The sequence below is a fragment of the Anolis carolinensis genome, chromosome 3, assembly GCF_035594765.1.
Source record: "Anolis carolinensis isolate JA03-04 chromosome 3, rAnoCar3.1.pri, whole genome shotgun sequence".
Lineage (NCBI taxonomy): Eukaryota > Metazoa > Chordata > Lepidosauria > Squamata > Dactyloidae > Anolis > Anolis carolinensis.
In genome coordinates this window covers 228,562,078-228,580,547 of record NC_085843.1, presented here as the reverse complement: position 1 = coordinate 228,580,547, position 18,470 = coordinate 228,562,078, and the positions used below count along the sequence as shown (strand labels likewise).

The 18,470-nt window shown below is 41.1% G+C and overlaps 1 protein-coding gene across 1 annotated transcript in view; it reads left to right on the top strand.

Moving 5' to 3' along the window:
- Positions 1-18,470, top strand: part of sorcs3 (sortilin related VPS10 domain containing receptor 3) — a 665,522-nt gene that overhangs the window by 221,077 nt on the left and 425,975 nt on the right. The window contains exon 2 of the mRNA XM_062976280.1: positions 16,358-16,425. Coding sequence (XP_062832350.1) covers positions 16,358-16,425 — 68 coding nt within the window. The remainder of the gene's footprint in view (positions 1-16,357; positions 16,426-18,470) is intronic.

Genomic DNA, 18,470 nt, shown 5'->3' with positions numbered 1-18,470 from the left:
TTTATTAGTTTGAACAGGAATGCATAGTGGTTACCGTCCGGTACTTAAGCATAGTGGTTTCATAATGATCAGGCTCTTGGCTTAGTTAGAACAGTTCCAAAACTTTTAATGTTGAGCTAACTTCACTATGTTAAATAATTCAACAAACAGGACTCTTCAGATTTTCTTGAATTTCTTTCTCTGTCTAGATAATCACCACCTAGTTCTCTTTGTCTCAAGACAGTTGTCAAAACTATGCTCTCAACTCAAATTACAGTTCCCAAAAATATGTCAACTCTCCTTTCTCCGACCTTCAAACTCCATACACCCTAGAAATTTAACTTCCAACATTCCAACTCTCCAACTGCCCCTTTGGCTCCAAGCTGTAACAATCACTTTGGCTCCGCCCACATTCTGTTACTGGGCAAACACTTCATTTAAATCCACCAATCAGATTGCCCTCCCTGAATTGGCTGCCGGATCGCCCCATCCCTACAGGGTAGGCTAATCCATTACAAGCCCTATACAAGCAACCCATCAGTCTTTAAGCTGACTGATAACTCAAGATTGTTCGAGGATCAGGAGAAGAGGTGGCTGAGAGGAAAATAAGAAGCAGAGATGCAGAACATTGGTTGTAATGCTGCCAAATAATCTGAGACTGGTTTGAGTGTCAGTGGGAGTGAATGAAAGAAGCCAGTCTGACCAGTCAGGTTTTCATTTACAAAGCCCAGTCATTCAACCATTCCTCTGGGTACCGCCATAGCCATTGTCACTCTACGGGTTGTGACCACAAGAAATCCAGAGGCAGCTTCTGCTCCTCTTCTGTATCTCTTTCCATCTCTCTACAGTGGCAACTGCAATTATAATTGTATCCCTTTCTTTTCCTTCTCCCTACTTTCTCTTCTTTGTGACTAGATCAACCCTGGACCCCTTCTGTGCTGGATCCAGCACTCTGCCTATATTATCCATAGTGAGTGCTTTGCTGCTGACTTGAAATACATGCAAAAGTTGTGCAGTGAGGGACATGCCCAGCTTATTAGTGCACCTGGGATAGTTTTGTACTTTGGCGGCAGAAGCGACATTGTGCAGGAGGGAGTGAATAAGGAGTTATTTTATCCCCGTTTCCAGCTGTGAATTGTTGGAGGGTATGCATTTAACCTGCTGCAAACTATTATATCGTACCTTGAGATGACTAACCTTAATGTCATCAATATTCATAGAATCTCAATTTGAGATCCATACCAAGCATTAAGGGTCTCACTCAGACCTTGATGAACATTCAGCTTTTCTTACTAATAGGATATGAAAATTCATTATCTGTAATTTCCATGAATATTTCTGCCTCCCTTTGGGTTACTGTTCCATATTCAGGATAATTATTTGCAAACTTGTGCTCCCCTTCACCTACCAATATCTTCTTGAAATATAGATGTGAAACATATAAGGGATGATCGGCATCATGAACATTTTATAATCTGCAATTGACAAAAGAAACATTTCTGGATGCTAGAAAATCATTTTTATTAGCAAGAAAGGCATACAATCATAGTGTTTATAAGCTAAAAAGCACAACCCATTTCAGTTTATGGATGTGTTTCTTCTTTTTCAGGCTTCAGAGTATCCATAAGCTATCACATGCCATGCTTTTTATTCAATTAAAACCATTTGCAATCATTCTGGGATATGTTTCCCTTTTCTTTTTTGGAATGATTTCGATATCCCCCAGCTTTTGTTCTTGTTATTATATGCAGTTGGTCAATCGTATATCATCTTACAAGTGTAGCCACAATTTTATTTTGCAGTCTATTTTTGAAATATTTTTGATCTAATTTGCAGCCTATTTTTGAAACATACAGTAGAGTCTCACTTATCCAACATAAATGGGCTGGCAGAATGTTGGATAAATGAATATGTTGGATAATAAGGAGGCATTAAGGAGAAGCCTATTAAACATCAAATTAGGTTATGATTTTACAAATGAAGCACCAAAACATCATGTTAGACAACAAATTTGGCAGGAAAAGTAGTTCAATACGCAGTAATGCTATGTAGTAATTACTGTATTTATGAATTTAGCACCAAAATATCACTATATATTGAAAACATTGACTCCAAAAATGCATTGGATAATCCAGAACGTTGGATAAGCGAGTGTTGGATAAGTGAGACTCTACTGTACTTTCAACAGTGTGGTTTTTACATAAGAGTGTTTTTTTTTTTAAAAAAAAAATTCATACCTGAGAGCACAGTTCCAACAGGCATGCTACATATTTTAACTTGATTTTAGCATGCCATGAATGCTCTGGGAAGTCATAAGGTAATGGCGGTGGTGACATATTGTGATGCCTTACACCAATGGTTCCCAACCTTCATAATGCTGCAACCCCCTTAATACAGTTCCTCATGTTGTGGTGACCCCCAACAATAAAATTATTTTCGTTGCTACGTCATAACTGTAATTTTGCTACTGTTAGGAATTATAATGTAACTATCTGATATGCAGGATGTATTTGCATTCACTGGACCAAATTTGGCACAAATACCAGATATGCCCACATTTGAATACTGGTGTAGTTGGAGGGGGGTTGATTTTGTCATTGGGGAGTTATAGTTGTTGGGATTTATTGTTAACCTACAATCAAAGAGCATTTTGAACTCCACCAATGATGGAATTGAACCAAACTTGGCACACAGAACTCCCATGACCAACAGAAAATACTGGAAGGGTTTGGTGGGCATTGATCTTGGGTTCTGAAGTTGTAGTTCACCTACATCCAGAGAGTACTGTGGATTCCAAACAATGATGGATCTGGATCAAACTTGGGATGAATACTCAATATGCCCAAATGTGAACACTGGTGGTTTGGGGAAACTAAACCTTAGAATAATAGAATAATAGAGTTGGAAGAGACCTCACTGGCTATCCAGTCCAACCCCCTGCCAAGAAACCTTCACATTTGGGAATCATCATTGCTGGGATTTATAGTTCACCTAAATCAAAGAGCTCCTTGAAATCCACCAATGATAAAATTGGGCCAAACTTCCCACACAAAACTCCTGTGGCCAACAGAAAACACCAGGCGGACTTGGGTTCCTAAGATCATCAGAAATATGTGTTTTCTGATGGTCTTTGGCGACCCCTCTGAAATCCCCCTTGTGACCCCTCCAAGAGTCCCGACTCCCAGATTGAGAAATGCTGCTTTACACCAACATAACTCTCATTTAGGGATCAATGTTGCCCTGTGTAACATTTTTCCATGGCTACTAGGTCATGCCACATGTAGCTCCACCTCTGATTCAAATGGTTCAAAATGTATAATGGACAAACACGAATGGGCTTCCATTACCTTCCTGAACTGCTCTATAAGTATACCAGTGGGGTTCTGTGCAAACCAGTATTAAATAGGATCACAGTTTTAACATAGGAATTTTTAACCAGAGTCTGTGAGCTTGAGTTTTCTTTTAAAAAACACCAACATTATTTTTATTTTCTCTGAGCTCTTACTGAAATCTAGCATTACATTAATTTAAATAGAGCTCTTTGGCATGCTTGGCTATTATTCATGATGCTGGCACATTTGCCAAATTCCGGGGATTGCTGGCAGAGAATTTAGATCACAAAATGCCTTCTCACCAAAGAAGTTCCACACAAAGGCTTGATATTATTTATATTTATCAGACATAAGTTAGGGTGAGATAATCTATGAGGAGATGTAGGGAATATTAGTCAGCCTTTAAAAGCTCACTGGAAAGCACATGGGACGCTGGGGTAAAATCCCAAGATATTAGAAACAAACACAGCAAGGAAGAAAACAGCTTGCAAGTAACCCAAATCACAGAAGTTAGAATCTGAAAAGGACCTATTATGTTATCTAATCGTTTCCTCTGCTAGGTTCCAATTGTTCCCCACAGTATCTTTGCCAGCACTGCTAGATGGTTGGGCTGCAAGTACACAGGAATTCCCCCAGAGAAGACATCTCGCTTGCTTAAAATAACAAAAGCCTGAGCTTTATCTCTGTGTAAGCCAGTTAAAAATAAATACGATCTCTACTAGCTGCCTGTGATATGATTTAAGAGTGCTCTATCATGCATTATAGGACTCTGCAGCAAAAAAGCCACCATAATTTATTTTTATTGATTCAGCAACCCACACTGGATCATATCTTCCAGTTGTTCTTTTTACTAAGATACCACCCTCAAAGCCTTGGGAAAATTTATCTCCCTTGCTGTTGTTGTTTCATTTTTCTTAAAACTACAACATGCATCATAGATCCCAGAAACAAGAAGGCATGAAGGCAAGGAAGAAAAGAAAGTGGAGGAGGAAGGGAAGGGCTGGGACTGAAAGAAGGAAGACTAATTTCAATTTTCTTTACTCCATCTTCTTTTTGAAAATTGTATACATTAAGGTGCTTTGAGATGAGGTTTTTACTGTAGAATTGCACTGCTTCATTTAAACATCTTGTTAGTGGATCAGACGTCCTCCACTTTTTTCTCCATGTGTAGCTTGCTTGTGTTTTCCCATTGTTATGCAATAGGAGCTCCCCATCTGGAAACACCCTCAAACAGCAGCTCACAACTGCCAATTCTGCTAAAATGCAAAGATTAAACCTGATCATTGCATTTCATGTGCATTGACAACAGAGTAGTGCTAACAGTTAATATATTAAAAGCAGTTAATGGAATGAAGGGCATTGGGGACCTTCAGGTGACAGCCAAATTTGACAGCAGTCAGAGTAGATGGAAGATATTTGCATAGTCTGTGGTCTGCATGACGTGTAATTCATTGTTTCTAAATCTGAATCTGGCTAGTACTGTTGAAAAAATAGGCAAATGAGAGGATGTGGATTGAAAAGAAGACACGTGAGGTGAGGAGGTCAGGTGTTTAAAATATGGATGGCTGTGTTAGAAGAATAGGAGATTGAAGTTGATGTTCTGGAAGGGGTTCAAAATTTGCCTCATGCTGTTGGAAAGAGAGGAGATTGGCATCAGTGAGCTGAAAGGGGTTTAAAATCTTGTTGGCACTGCTAGAAGGATACGAGATTGAGGAGTGGTGGATGGGAAAGCAGAGAAATGGGTGAATATGGAGAGCCATCTATATATATTCACACATACACCTTTCTATATGTCTTTCATGTTCCCCTTTGAATCATGGACAGTTCTAGCAGTGCAAAAACATGCAAATGTGAGTAGATCAATAGATACTGCTCCAGCGGGAAGGTAACAGCACTCCATGCAGTCATGCCGGACACATGACATTGGAGACGTCTATGGACAACGCCAGCTCTTCAGCTTAGAAATGGAGATGAGCACCAACCCCCAGAGTCGGACACAACTAGACTTAATGACAGGGGAAATGTTTTCCCTTTACCTATCATGGACTCAGTATTACTTGGACAAGGAGAATCCAATCAAGTTCCTCACTTTGATTCAGAATTGTAATGGTGGTTTGGGGGGGGGGGGGGGAACCACATGGACTCACGTGACTGATTGCCAGAATATTGGAAATTACACCAGAGAAAGTTTTGGAACAGCAGAGAGCCATTGGCACATTTTTCTGTCAATGAAAAGAGGTGCTTAACTAATGGCTGAAATGCAAAGCAGCTAGAGGATCGATGTAATAAGTACAAGCCTAACATGCTATTATCTTGACATAGTTGCCGTTTACTTGCTTCTTCTGATAGTTTTCAATAATTTGAAAATGAAAGTTATTCTCAACTCACTGACTTCCAGTTTCAAATTCTGATTGTATAATTTGCACCAACCATTCAAAAGCTGATAGCTGATTACTTTTAAAGCTTGCCACTAGTGCTTGGGGAAAGAGCTTACTCAACTGAAGCTAAAATTAAGGTGAATCTGTATAGAAAAGATGGACACTGCCTTATAACAGATGAGAATATTTATCCAGTATTGTCTATTTTGATTGAAAGTAATACTCCAAGGATGTATGCAGAACTTTTTTAAATAACTGTCATGTTGATTGTCCATAAAGGTATTCATATTACACAATTATAACAGTCAGATCCATTTTAACTGCCATAGGTCCATCTGAGATATGAAGATATGTAGTTTTTTAAAGTGCTTAGATTCCTTTGCCAGAGACCTCTGTTGCAATACTTTAGGGTACTATAAACTTCTGAATACTTTAAGTAAAGCTAATGGTTTTCCCCTGACATTAAGTCTAGTCGTGTCTGACTCTGGGGCTTGGTGCTCATCTCCAAAGAAGATCTATGCATTTCAGTAGCCAACATCATACATCAACACTGCAGTGCACTGTGGCAGGTTAAAAAGTATATTCAATTTTATATAGAATCAATACAAGTAAAATGCCCAAATCACAAGAAAGAAAATAATTCCACTCTATTCTACTTTGGTCAGATTTCACTTAGAGTCACCTCTGGGTGCCTCAGGATAGCAATAAACATGAGGTTTGTTGAACTGGATAATGGATGCTGACAAGTTAAAATGTGCCCGGTATATAGCAACAAAAATAGCAGACTAAGTCCTATAGAGCTGAATATGTTTAGCCCAGAGAAAAGATGTCTGTTGTTATTTGCCATCAGGTCACCATTGACTTTTTAGCTTTGGATAGCATAGGGAAGGGTTAGCACCCCTGTGGTGTTTGTTTTGCTGTCTTTGGCCCTGTTCAGAAGATTTCACCTCACTTTCTGTCCCTGCGAGAATTGGATTTTGAAAAATTGGATTGTGGAAACAAGTCTTGGAGATAAAGCTTCAGAGGAGACACGTTTTCCCCATGATAACTCCTTCAGGAGTGAATTTCCTTTCCTAGGGATAGATTTCTCTCACTTTCTGTTGTCTCACCCCTGTTTGTAACTATGAGTTATTTGTAAGTTGGATATTTGTAACTTAGGGACTGCCTGTATTTCATTGTGATTTTTGAATTAAATGACTATATCATCAAGTTCTAGGGATTTGAATATGTTTCGCCCAGAGAGCAAATATCTGTTATTGTTATTTGCCATCAAGTCACCATTGACTTATGGTGTCTCTGCATCAGATTCAAAGACTCTAAGGACCTCATCGTATTGATGAGGTCTCCAGATCGGTTTGCCAGCTTCCCTGGTGAATCAGGGAACAGCAGGGCAATCATGCCACTCCGAGCTCTGCCTCGCCAGCAGCCAGATGCTTCCCCATCACACATGGGGAGGTGTCACTGCACGACTTCCCCTCATGGTAGCCCCATTGTTCATCTGCATATCTTAAATAGTGCATATTCCTTCGCAAAATATTCATATAAGTCTAATCCTTTTTATGTATGTTTTGCACATAAATTAAACACATAGGGAGATGAAAAACAGCTCCATTCCATCTGGGAAACCATTTTGTTTCTCCATATTGTGTTCTGATAGTGGATTCTTGTCTAAAGTATATGTTATGCGTCAGGACAATCAGATGTTCTCTCTTTACAGGAGAACCATGATTTCTTATAATCTACATAGGCAATGCTGTGATCAGTAAAGCACAGGCTGATTTTCTTCTGAAATTCTTTGACGCATTCCATTATCCAACATGTATTTGTCTTATGATCATTGGTGCTTATTCCTTTTCTAAACCCAGTTTGGACATGGGTGATAGTATTAATTGCCTTCAAATATCTGAAGGGCTGTCATAGAGATGATGGGGATACATTGTTTTCTTTTTTTCAGGCAGTAGAGTATGAACCAATTTAAAATCAATAATTCTTAGGATTTAACTGCATTATATGAGTCTACATTCACCATTTAATGCAGTTTAAAACTGCATTATATGGCAGAGTAGATGAGGCCAGAGTATCTAAAGAAAAATTAATGGACACGCTTGAAGGACAATAAAAACTTTTTTTGGTTGGTTACAAAATTCTAAGAAAATGTTTAGCTTTTTATGACAAAAGGTATTCAGGCAATGGTTATTGAAGTTGTTTCCTAGGTACACACAAAGAGTGATTGTTTCATTGCTCTTTAATTCTGGTAAGAATCTTGAAACTACCAACATTCCTTTCTATACATCTGAATTAGATCAGCTATTAATAATATAACCCGTAAATTAAATGTATATCTGTTAATTGTCATATAAATTTCCATTTTCTTACATCCTAGCTGGGCAGCTTCCAAGGGTAGCAATCTATGCGAAAGCTTGGTGGATCATACCTAGCCTGTGCTTTGTACTCCAGTTTTTTGGTCTTTCATCAAATATTGGCCAATCACCCTGCCCCTGAAATCCTTATGGGACATCATTGACCAATTTGGGCCATTCTGGCTCTTTTCCTTGGGTCCTTCTGGGTCTATTTTCAAAACTGGAGGTGATTTGCAGTCATACTTGTCTTTGAATAAAGGCCTCCAGCCTTACAAAAGACTTGACTTGGCTGAGAATGGAAGGCATGAACAATTAGATCTCTCTCCCCCCTTTCCTCCCTCCCTCCCTCCCTCTCTCTTTTTCTCTTTTTTGGCTGTTTTTTTTAGGTGGTGCTATACCACAGCAATCAACATAAATCCGAAATGACAGAAATAGACTATGCTGAAATTCATCATCATCCATTAGGAAATGAAATTCATCTTAATTATCTCCCATAAATAGGCAAAGTTTCATTTAATAAAAACAGGATGCAAATTAAGTAGAAGTTACCATGTGGGAGGAGGGGTTTCTCATAGGCCATCCCTTACCCTTCATCAACGTTTCATAAATGAAAACCAGGATATGTGCAGCTAAGCAACATTGGAGTGTGTTCAAGAGGATAAAGGTTATTATGGAGAAGAGCCAGAGCCGGCCCTAGGCAATTTTCAAGTGTAAGCGAACAGAATTTTGGCACCCTCCCCCAAACCAATCACTGAAAAATAAAAGTGTTGGATAAGCGAAAATGTAGGAATTACTATATTTGCGAATTTAGCACCAAACATTGAACTGAGATGTAGGGCAGTGTGGACTCAGATAACCCAGTTCAAAGCAGATAGTGTGGGTTATTCTGCCTTGATATTCTGGGTTATATGGCGGTGTGGAAGAGCCCTGAGGATCCTTCCACAAAGCCATATAACCCAGAATATCAAGGCAGATAATCCACAAGTATGTTTCAGTCTACTTGGAATACACGAAGCGTGTTTAAGAACCGATCCAAGAGTTCAGAAGAGCCTTGATTCTTGCTAGGTAACTTGAACCCAGTATGCTTTATTATGCCAGTTGTTTGCCTTAGATCAGGCATGAGGCAAACATAGGCCCTCCGGGTGTTTTGGACTCCAACTCTCACAATTCCTAACAGTCTACCAGCTGTTAGGAATTGTGGGAATTGCAGTGCAAACACCCGGAGGGCCGAAGTTTGCCCCATGCCTGCCATAGATAGTTGAGCAAATAGTTTTCATGGTTGCCCCTCGCTGTTAGGAATTGTGGAAGTTGAAGTCCAAAACAACCAGAGGGCAGAAGTTTGCCTATGTTTGCTATAAAGTAAACAAATGCAACTTGGCAGCATTTTTAACTGCCATGACTCAGTGCTATAAAATCCTGGGAGTTTCAGAAAGTTTTTGGGCTGTTGATTCCCATCCTCAAACCCAGGTATCTGAAGCAACCAATCAGGAGGCTGCACCTCAGCCCTCCCCGGGAGCTCTCGGAGAGCTCCTTCAACCCCCTCCCAAACCCCCCGCCCACCCCGAGTCCCAGCTTATGGCACTGAGGAGTCGGGCAAGGACTTGGGGCTGCTGCAGGAAGCACCACAGGTCGAAGAGGCTGTCTCCCTTGGCCGCTCCATAGGCACCCCCGGCACCCTGGCCCCCACTTTCCATGCCGCCGCCTTCCATTCCTCGCCAGTACTGGGAACAAGCTGCATCCGCCATGCCCGAATTTGAGTGGCCTCCTCCTCAGGCCATGTCACAGGTGCGGCTGGTGGGGACGAGAGTCAGGGCCTTTTCAGTAGTGGCTCCCTGCCTATGGAAGGCCCTCCCCAGTGAAGTCAGGCAGGCTCCCTCCCTCCTATCTTTCTGTAGGAAAGTTAAAACTTGGTTGTGGGGTCAGGCTTTTGAATAACAATTAGCAGCACTAATTATTATTATGTACGCTGGAACTCAATTGACAAACCCAGTCTTTTAGACTTGAACATGCCCATCTGTATTTTATAAGTGTTTTATGAATGTCTGATGTAATTTAATAACTTTTTAATTGATTCACAATGTATTGTACAATTTTATATATGTGTTTTATTGTAAGCCATCCTGAGTCCCCTATTGGGTAAGAAGGGCTGGATATAAATATTGTAATAAATAAATAATAAATGTCCCCAAGGAGAGACTTCAACTCCCAACAGCCTCACTGCTTTGGCTGATGCTCGGGGTTGGTGGGAACTGGAGTCTAAAAAACCTGGGTCACCACCGAAGCTTGGCCAGCACTTGAAGGAAGTGACTCTGCACTTCTGCTTTAAAGTGAAGGCACCTTGGCACCACTTTTAACTGCCATGGAGGCCAGGCCAGGACATGGCCAGGCAGGCAGGCAGGAAGGCCACACCTGGGCAGAGGTGCCTCAACAGCACCCCCTAGGCGCCCCCTAGGCGTCCCCTAGAGGATGGCACCTTCAGCAACTGCATACTTCGCCCAGTGGTTGAACCACCCCTGAGAAGAGCACACAAGGTAGGGGGAGCTCTAGTAGTTTCTTTTTGCCCAAGCCTACTGGGAAGGGCAATATTCCTCCCCTGTCTTCTGTCTCCTACTGAGTTAACTGCACTTTTGCTTTTTGAACTCAGTTTGAAGCAATTCAAGTACCATGAGGATGGAGAAGGAGAGCGGAACTGGGCCATTCTATAAAAGCAGTGGAAAAGCTGGAACAGTGGGTTGAACTTCCTGTGCTAAACTGGAACAATTGAAGGGCATACCAATATAGAAGCTGATGCACAGCTGCAATCTTAAGCATTTGTAAAAGCTAATAGGGAGCTAAATAGTTCTCTCCATGTGGTCCATGTGGCATCATCTCTACTTGTAGACCATTGTAATCACAGAGCAATCTCTGCCAGGTAAGTGGTGGGAGATTCATTTCTGCCAACCTGATTTCCTTGGGCTAAAACCGAGATGAAAATGGAATGTAATAAATAATGACATGTAACTCAGTAGATATAATACTGAACTAATGTACAGTTCACTAGAACTTACTTCTGAGAAGAGTTATTGGATTTTAATTTTATTATGTGTTTTGCTTTTGGCGATACACACATGCACAAACACACTCATGAGATCCAGCATGGTTTAGCGGTTTGAGCATTGGATTACAACTGTGGTTGTCAGGTTTTGAATCTCTACTGGGCCACTCTCTCCACCACAGAAAAAGGCAAAGGCAAACCAGCTTTGAACAAATCTTGCCATGACAGGTTTGCAGAAATGGCTTGAAGGCACATAACAGCAACAACTATACACATATATGCACATACCGAATCTATGTCTTTGAAAAAAGGGACTATTTTTGCAATTGTTACTGCTGACAAAAGCAGGAGAAAAACTCTGGTCTTTTTGCTCTTGCTTAAGGATCACCTATCATGGCAGTTGACAATTTTATTTTGACATGCCATGACAACCTTTCTTGTTGAAGTTGAGAAAATTTGCAAATATTCATTATATCTCTCACCTATCTTGCCTGAGCCAGCAAAGAAGTTAAAAGTGAAATTGCTGTTTCTATTGTAATAGTTTTTCCCTGAACTGTGTCACAAAAGATGGTGTTGGAGGAAGAATAGCAGTACTTCTATTTTTCTGAGGGGATTGGATCTACCATCTCCAGATTTTCTAGCTAGAAAACAGGAAGAAGTTTAGAGTATCCTCTCTTTTGTTTTTAATAAGATCTAGTGTTTTAAGATTGCAGTTTGGGCTTGTCTACTCAGCATGGGAATATATAATTTATACTGGTGATACACTGAACATTTTGGCCACATTGTACATCATAAATGCCTCAGGCAGTCTTGTTATTTGCGAGAACCTTGCATGAAGTCATGGTCCAAAGGGATCGTTTGTCATCTCTTTTTCTTTTTCATTGCATTTCCAAGTCAACTCCAAGCAGGAGGGCAGAATTATTATTTGATAACTTGAGTGCACCTATAATATTTTTGCTAAAGGCCAGGGCATTACTCTAGGCTTACACTTCAGCAGTGTTGGACACATAACGGGGGAAGTTGGATGAATCCTGATGCTTGTAAGCTTTTCAGGTGATAAAGAATGTAAGAAACATAACAGCACAAGTCAATTTAGACATTTTCTAGATATTTCTCCATTATTTAGAAAACTGAGATCATAACCTAATAAAGACAGCTATCATGAAGATAATGAAAACCCATGCAGAAATCCATTTTTACCACCCCTGCTGATATATATATATATATATATATATATATATATATATATATATATATGAATGAGAGAATGAGGTCCCTCCAGCCACTGGTGCTTAGTGTGCCCAATGCATATCCAGAGAGGTCTCATCCCTGAGTCAGCATGGTTTCCTTATGAAAATTAAGAAGTGTTCCCTCGATGTGGCACAGCAGATCCAAAACCTGGGAGCCGTGATCAACACCACATTAGAAACAGTTTCTCTCCCATTAGATCAAAATAATAAGATTGTCATGCTTGCCATGCAAAGGTGACCAGCATCAAGACTAGTCAAACTACTGTACCTACAGGGTTTATAATTTTTAATGTAGTGTGTTTCCCCATAGCACACTTCCATGCCAAACCTCTTCAGTGCCTTCTTCTTCCAACACAATTTAACCATAGTCTCATGGAATCAGTAATCCATTACTTACATAAGAAAGGCATCAGTTCCCTCAAGTGGTGCATCTCACCAGCACTGAGGAGGCTGTGTGTCATCTAGAGCCCAAGAAGGTCCAGATAACCACAGATGCCAGCCTGGGAGCCCATTGTGTAACAGGAAGGAAAAACAAGATTGCATTCTCTGATGCAGAGGTGCAGAAGCTACTGAGTTCAACAGAGGAAAATATGTTGTTTCTGAAAATTGAGCTCCTAGCAGGGCACCCAGAAATTGAAGATGAATTGACTTTACTTGGAGGTGTCAAGGCTGGTTACAGTCATGCTACAACAACCAGAATTAGACTTGTTTGTCTTCCTAGCAAATATCAATCTTTCAAAGTTCATATAGAACAGTGGTTCTCAACCTGTGGGTTACCAGGTATTTTGGCCTGCAACTCTTAGAAATCCCAACCAGTTTACCAGCTGTTAGGATTTCTGGGAGCTGAAGGCCAAAACATCTGGGGACCCACAGGTTGAGAACCACTGTTCTATATGAACTTTGAAAGATTGATATTTGCTAGGAAGACAAACAAGTCTAATTCTGGTTGTTGTAGCATGACTGTGACCAGCCTTGACACCTCCAAGTAAAGTCAATTCATCTTCAATTTCTGGGTGCCCTGCTAGGAGCTCAATTTTCAGAAACAACATACTAGTTGGAAGGGATGAGTCACACTCTCACCTTCCCTTGGATGCTGGTACTGCCATATGCTGCCCCCCGTACCAGCATTACTATCCTAATTCAGTTACCACATGATCACAGACCGAGGGAGGGAGGAAGCCAGTAATTTATAGTTTAGAGATAGCTCATATGAAGGCAATATATCAATGAATCATCCATGCCTGGCAGTAGTATAGTCACACTGGGCCAGGTTTTAAAAAATAAGTACTGTCATCAGCAATCTGGGGTCTAGGCAGTCAAACATAGGGGTCAGAATCACAGAAATCATTAACACCAGACAGAAAGCAAACAAGTTGCCTCCAGCAACTGGCACTAGCCAGAGTTGGCTCTCACATGGGCTATAACCAGCTGTTCCTAATCAGGATTGTTTGTTATGCTACCTGGCAAGAAGCCTCATTAACTATCTCTGTTCTGTTCTTTTTTCCGCTTTCTTGGTACATGAGCATAGAGACTGTGCTACTTTCTCAGCTTATCCCTCTAACAGATCAGATGACAGTGAATCCTAGCTTTATGCCTCCTGAGTCTGTTATTCAGCAGGAATAGCTGCAAGGCTCTTCAGATTCTGAGTTGGCATCCTGATCCAGGACAGCTATCCAGGCGAATGGGGAAGATTTGGAGAGAGACAACCACAGTTATTCTGGTGGCACAAGCCTTGGCCAGAAAGGCTTGTTTCTCTGAGATTATCCACATGATATTAGGTTGCTTGCTTCTTCCAGTTTACCAAGATCTCCTCTCACAGGGACAGATTTAACACCCAGACCTAGTATGGCTACTAGCGGTGTGCATTTGAATGGATTCGCTGTTCGTTTTGTTTAGTTTCATTCATTTTGTATCAGCTTTGTATTTGCCCCCGTTTCCGAAAACGGGGTGCCTATACGAATAGAATTTTTGTCTGGTTTACCAAAAAGAAATTAATTTTTTCAGACCATTGGCTCCAATGGGAGGCCTTCCAAGGCTCATCCCCCCCCCTCGATTTTTGGGCTAGAGGGGTGAAAATCACCACACACAGAGAGCATTTCGATCCCTTTTAGCCCACCACCTTTTAAAATGTTTGGGTTTTCCCAAACACGAGTAATTCTTTCCTTTCCCTGGTTACTAGACATTAATGGGAAGAGCAACCAAACTTGCAAGTCCCAACTTGCAGGATGGTAATCCCTTATCTCAGTGGTTCTCAACCTATGGTACAACCCCCCTGCTAAGCCAGCTCCACTGGCTGCCGATATGCTACCGAGCCCAATTCAAAGTGCTGGTTTTGACCTACAAAACCCTAAACGGTTCTGGTCCTGCCTATCTATCCAAACGTATCTCCTCCTATGAGCCCGTTAGAACCTTAAGATCTTCCGGGGAGGCCCTACTCTCGATCCCACCTGCCTCGCAGGCGCGGCTGGTGGGGACGAGGGACAGGGCCTTCTCGGTGGTGGCTCCTCGGCTGTGGAACTCCCTCCCCAGTGATATCCGGCAAACCCCATCCCTCCTGGGATTTAGAAGAAAACTAAAAACTTGGCTCTGCGCCCAGGCATTCAGCGAATAAGCTCATGGGCTGATGTAATCGGGTCGCAAATCTGTAATTGTAGCAGTAGTGAATAACTGAGGATGGTGCAATATCGCTGCCTTGCAGCATTTTAATTTTTGTATACTTTTTATCATGTTTTATATCATGTTTTTATCATGTTTTAATTGTTTTGTTTTTATAGTATATTTGTTGCTGGCCCTCGTGGCAGAATGTAAGCCGCTCTGAGTCCCCTCAGGGAGAAGGGCGGGGTATAAATGCATGTAATAAATAAATAAATAAAATGGGTCCCCAGGTATTTTGGCCTACAATTCCCAGAAATCCCAGCCAATTTACCATCTGTTAGGATTTCTAGGAGTTCAAGGCCAAAACATCTGGGGACCCACAGGTTGAGAACTACTGCTTTATCTGCTAGAAAAGAATGCATCACAGTTGAGACCAACATCTCTCTCCCTAAATTGCTGACTTCCAAGAGAAAGTGAGAGACACAGAAGGAATCTATTTCTGTCTCTGTTGACCTTCTAAGACAAAGGTGGACATGCAATGGAGCCTAGGGAACTGCATGTCATTATTTGGATTTCTCTGGAGATCCACAGTACTCCTTTGACTATGATTTTGACAGATCACTTTGGTTACTTTTGGCCATCATTTTAAAGTCATTTAAGGATGTTTGGGATCTCCAATATGCCCTGAAATTAGTGTGTTTCTAGAGTCTTAAATGTAAGGATGTTTGTGTGAACATTTAGGGCATCCCAAGGGCATGTGGGACATCTGAATTGGCATTCATTCTTCAATTTGGATATGTAGATTCATTAAATTCATTCATTCATTCATTCATTCATTCAAAGCCCTGGTGTAATCTTGTGCATTATATGTGTGATTCTGGAAACACAGAGAGGTATTGCACTTGTGTTTTAGCAAAGTTTGGAGTCATACCAGATTCAGACTGGGAAGGCTTTACACAGTTTGAATGATCCGCTTTGTCAAAGGCACTGATCAGCAGAGTGGTCTCTATTCTATTGTTTAAGCTCAAATCATATGTGATTGTCTTGTGAGTTCAACTAAACCCAGCAGGGCTTACTCCCAAGTAAACAAGAATTTACACTGTTAATGGAGTAAACCCAGATGGAGTTGTAGGGAAGTGGAAAATGTACAAAGTTAGTCCTGGTTAGTATCTTATTTTATTCCTCAAGATATTTTGAACCTGAAATGAAAAAATGTGAGCTATGAGAATACATTAAGCAATTGATTCCCTCTTCTTAGCCTTTTCCCTACATCTTGTTTGATCCTATAATACCCTAATGTAAATAGATAAGTGCTGAATTCTCCTTTGGGTGATTTGAAATATGTGTTTATATATTATATATATGTATAATTTCAGAAAGCAAAAGGAAAACTATTTATTTTCTCCCCCCCTCTCTCTTCTTTTCTCAGGTGATTCTCATTCTTACAAAGCTTCATGATTTCAACTTGGGAAGTGTTACTGAAAGCTCACTCTGGAGGTAAGAGGATTATAGACCACATGGTATTTCTTGGGTAGAGGTTAGCTGCGTGTTGCATGAAATGCTGATGTGGGTTTATGGGGATGACAAAAAAAGGAAGAAAAGCTCCAAGAAGGCATCACCTTCGCCAAGGTTCAGTCTGAAACAATTTACTGCATGAGACAAAAGAGACATTTTCTCCCATGCATGCTGAAGCTTCCTCTCTCAAAAATGGAGCAAGCTCTGTTGCCCTCAACAGCATCCAAGAATTCTCATTACTGTAGATGCACATTAGCACTGGAGGTGACAGCAACCGAGGAAGGCTGGATGTGCCTCCAATCACCAGTAAGAATATGGTGGAAAAGGATGGGAGGCTACTGGCCAGATAGCCACAGGACCAGTGACATCAGCCGCAGTAGCAGCAGATGTGACACAAACCCAGTTGGTCAGGTGGAGGAGGCTAAACTAGGAGAGGAGGGCTGGGCTTTCAGGAAGGTGATGGCCAAGGCCATTATAATTCAGATTGAACTGCATTATATGGTGATATAATGCAGTTCAATGCAGATAAATTTCATTATATAAGTCTACAATGATTATATAATGCAGTTCAATCTGCATTATAATGGCAGTGTAGATGGGTCCCAAGAGGGCTGTGTAGGCTTCTTGTAGGATGAAGTCCATGTGGGTCTATTTCATGTCCAAAGCATTGCATTATAAATAAGTTTTTAAAAGTGATTAAATAAAGGAATCACAAGCAGCTAAATAGTTTTAGACCAAAAGCGGGCACAGTGGCTGCATTGTTCGTAGCTTTAAACAACTCTTCCTCTGTACATGAGGCAGAACATTGTGGGCAAGCATACATATGCAGAGTTGTTTGTTCTGCTCCACGGTCACACAAGATGGAGGATTCCTCCAGGTAGTGCCATCTTGCCAGGTTGTCCTTTGATCTGCCCACTCCACTTCTGAATCTGTTCAGGGACTTCCAAGTTGCCCATTCTTGGTTTGCCCTTTGAGGCAAACCCTGATTGGGGGAGCATCCAGTTGGGATTGCCTGGTTTAGCTGCCCAGAGGGATACTCTTGCTGTTGCTGGAGGAACATTAAGAGGAGTGGTGGTTCTCATGAAGCTTTTCCTTGATTTGAGTCTGGTGGGGGGAGGCTGATAGTCATGCAGTGGATGATGTTCAGTGTTCAACCTTATTTCTCCCATAGTTAGCAGCAACTTCCTGTCTCACATCGGGGGGTGGGGGCGGGTGGGCAGTGCAAGCTAGCTTGTAGACTTTATCAACTGCAGGTTTAAGGCATCCTGTGATTATTTTGCATGTTTCGTTCAGTGCTATGTTCACCTGCTTCACATGGACAGACTTGTGCCAGACAAGACAGGTGTACTCAGCAGCTGAGTAAAACAAGGCCAGGTCTGATGTTCTTATTAATTTTGGGTCTGCACCCCATGTGCTGCCAGTAAGTTTTCGCAGGAAGTTACTGCATGCGGCAACTTTGTGCTTGGTGCTCATGCAGTGTTTCCTATATGTTAGTGGTCGATCTAAGGTCCATGGGGGTGACACCATGAGTTTCTACTTCATAACACCAACCCTATTGATAGCACTGATTTTATTTGATTAATTAATTCATTTAATTGAATCATATTATACATTTTTCCCAGCACAGAACCAAAGCAACTTATATCAAAGTATTACAAGGTGCAGCTCAAAATCATACAGATACCAAGGTTATAATTAAAGAAGCATGTTTATTAAAAACACAATATTTAAACCAATTAAAATAAATTTCATAAAAGCACAGGGTGCCCCATTAAAAATGATTCTACTATAAGAACTGAGATGCATCTACATTGTAGAATTAATGCAGTTTGACACTATTTTAACTGTCATGTCTCAATGCTATGGAATCCTGGGAGTTGTAGTTGTGTGAGGCATCAGGATGCTTTGGCAGAGAAGGCTAAAGACCTGCAATTCTCATGATTCCATAGTTTTGAGCATGATAGTTAAAGTAGTGTCAAACTGCATCACTTTGACCATGTTGATGTGCCCTTAGAGCCAATAACCCC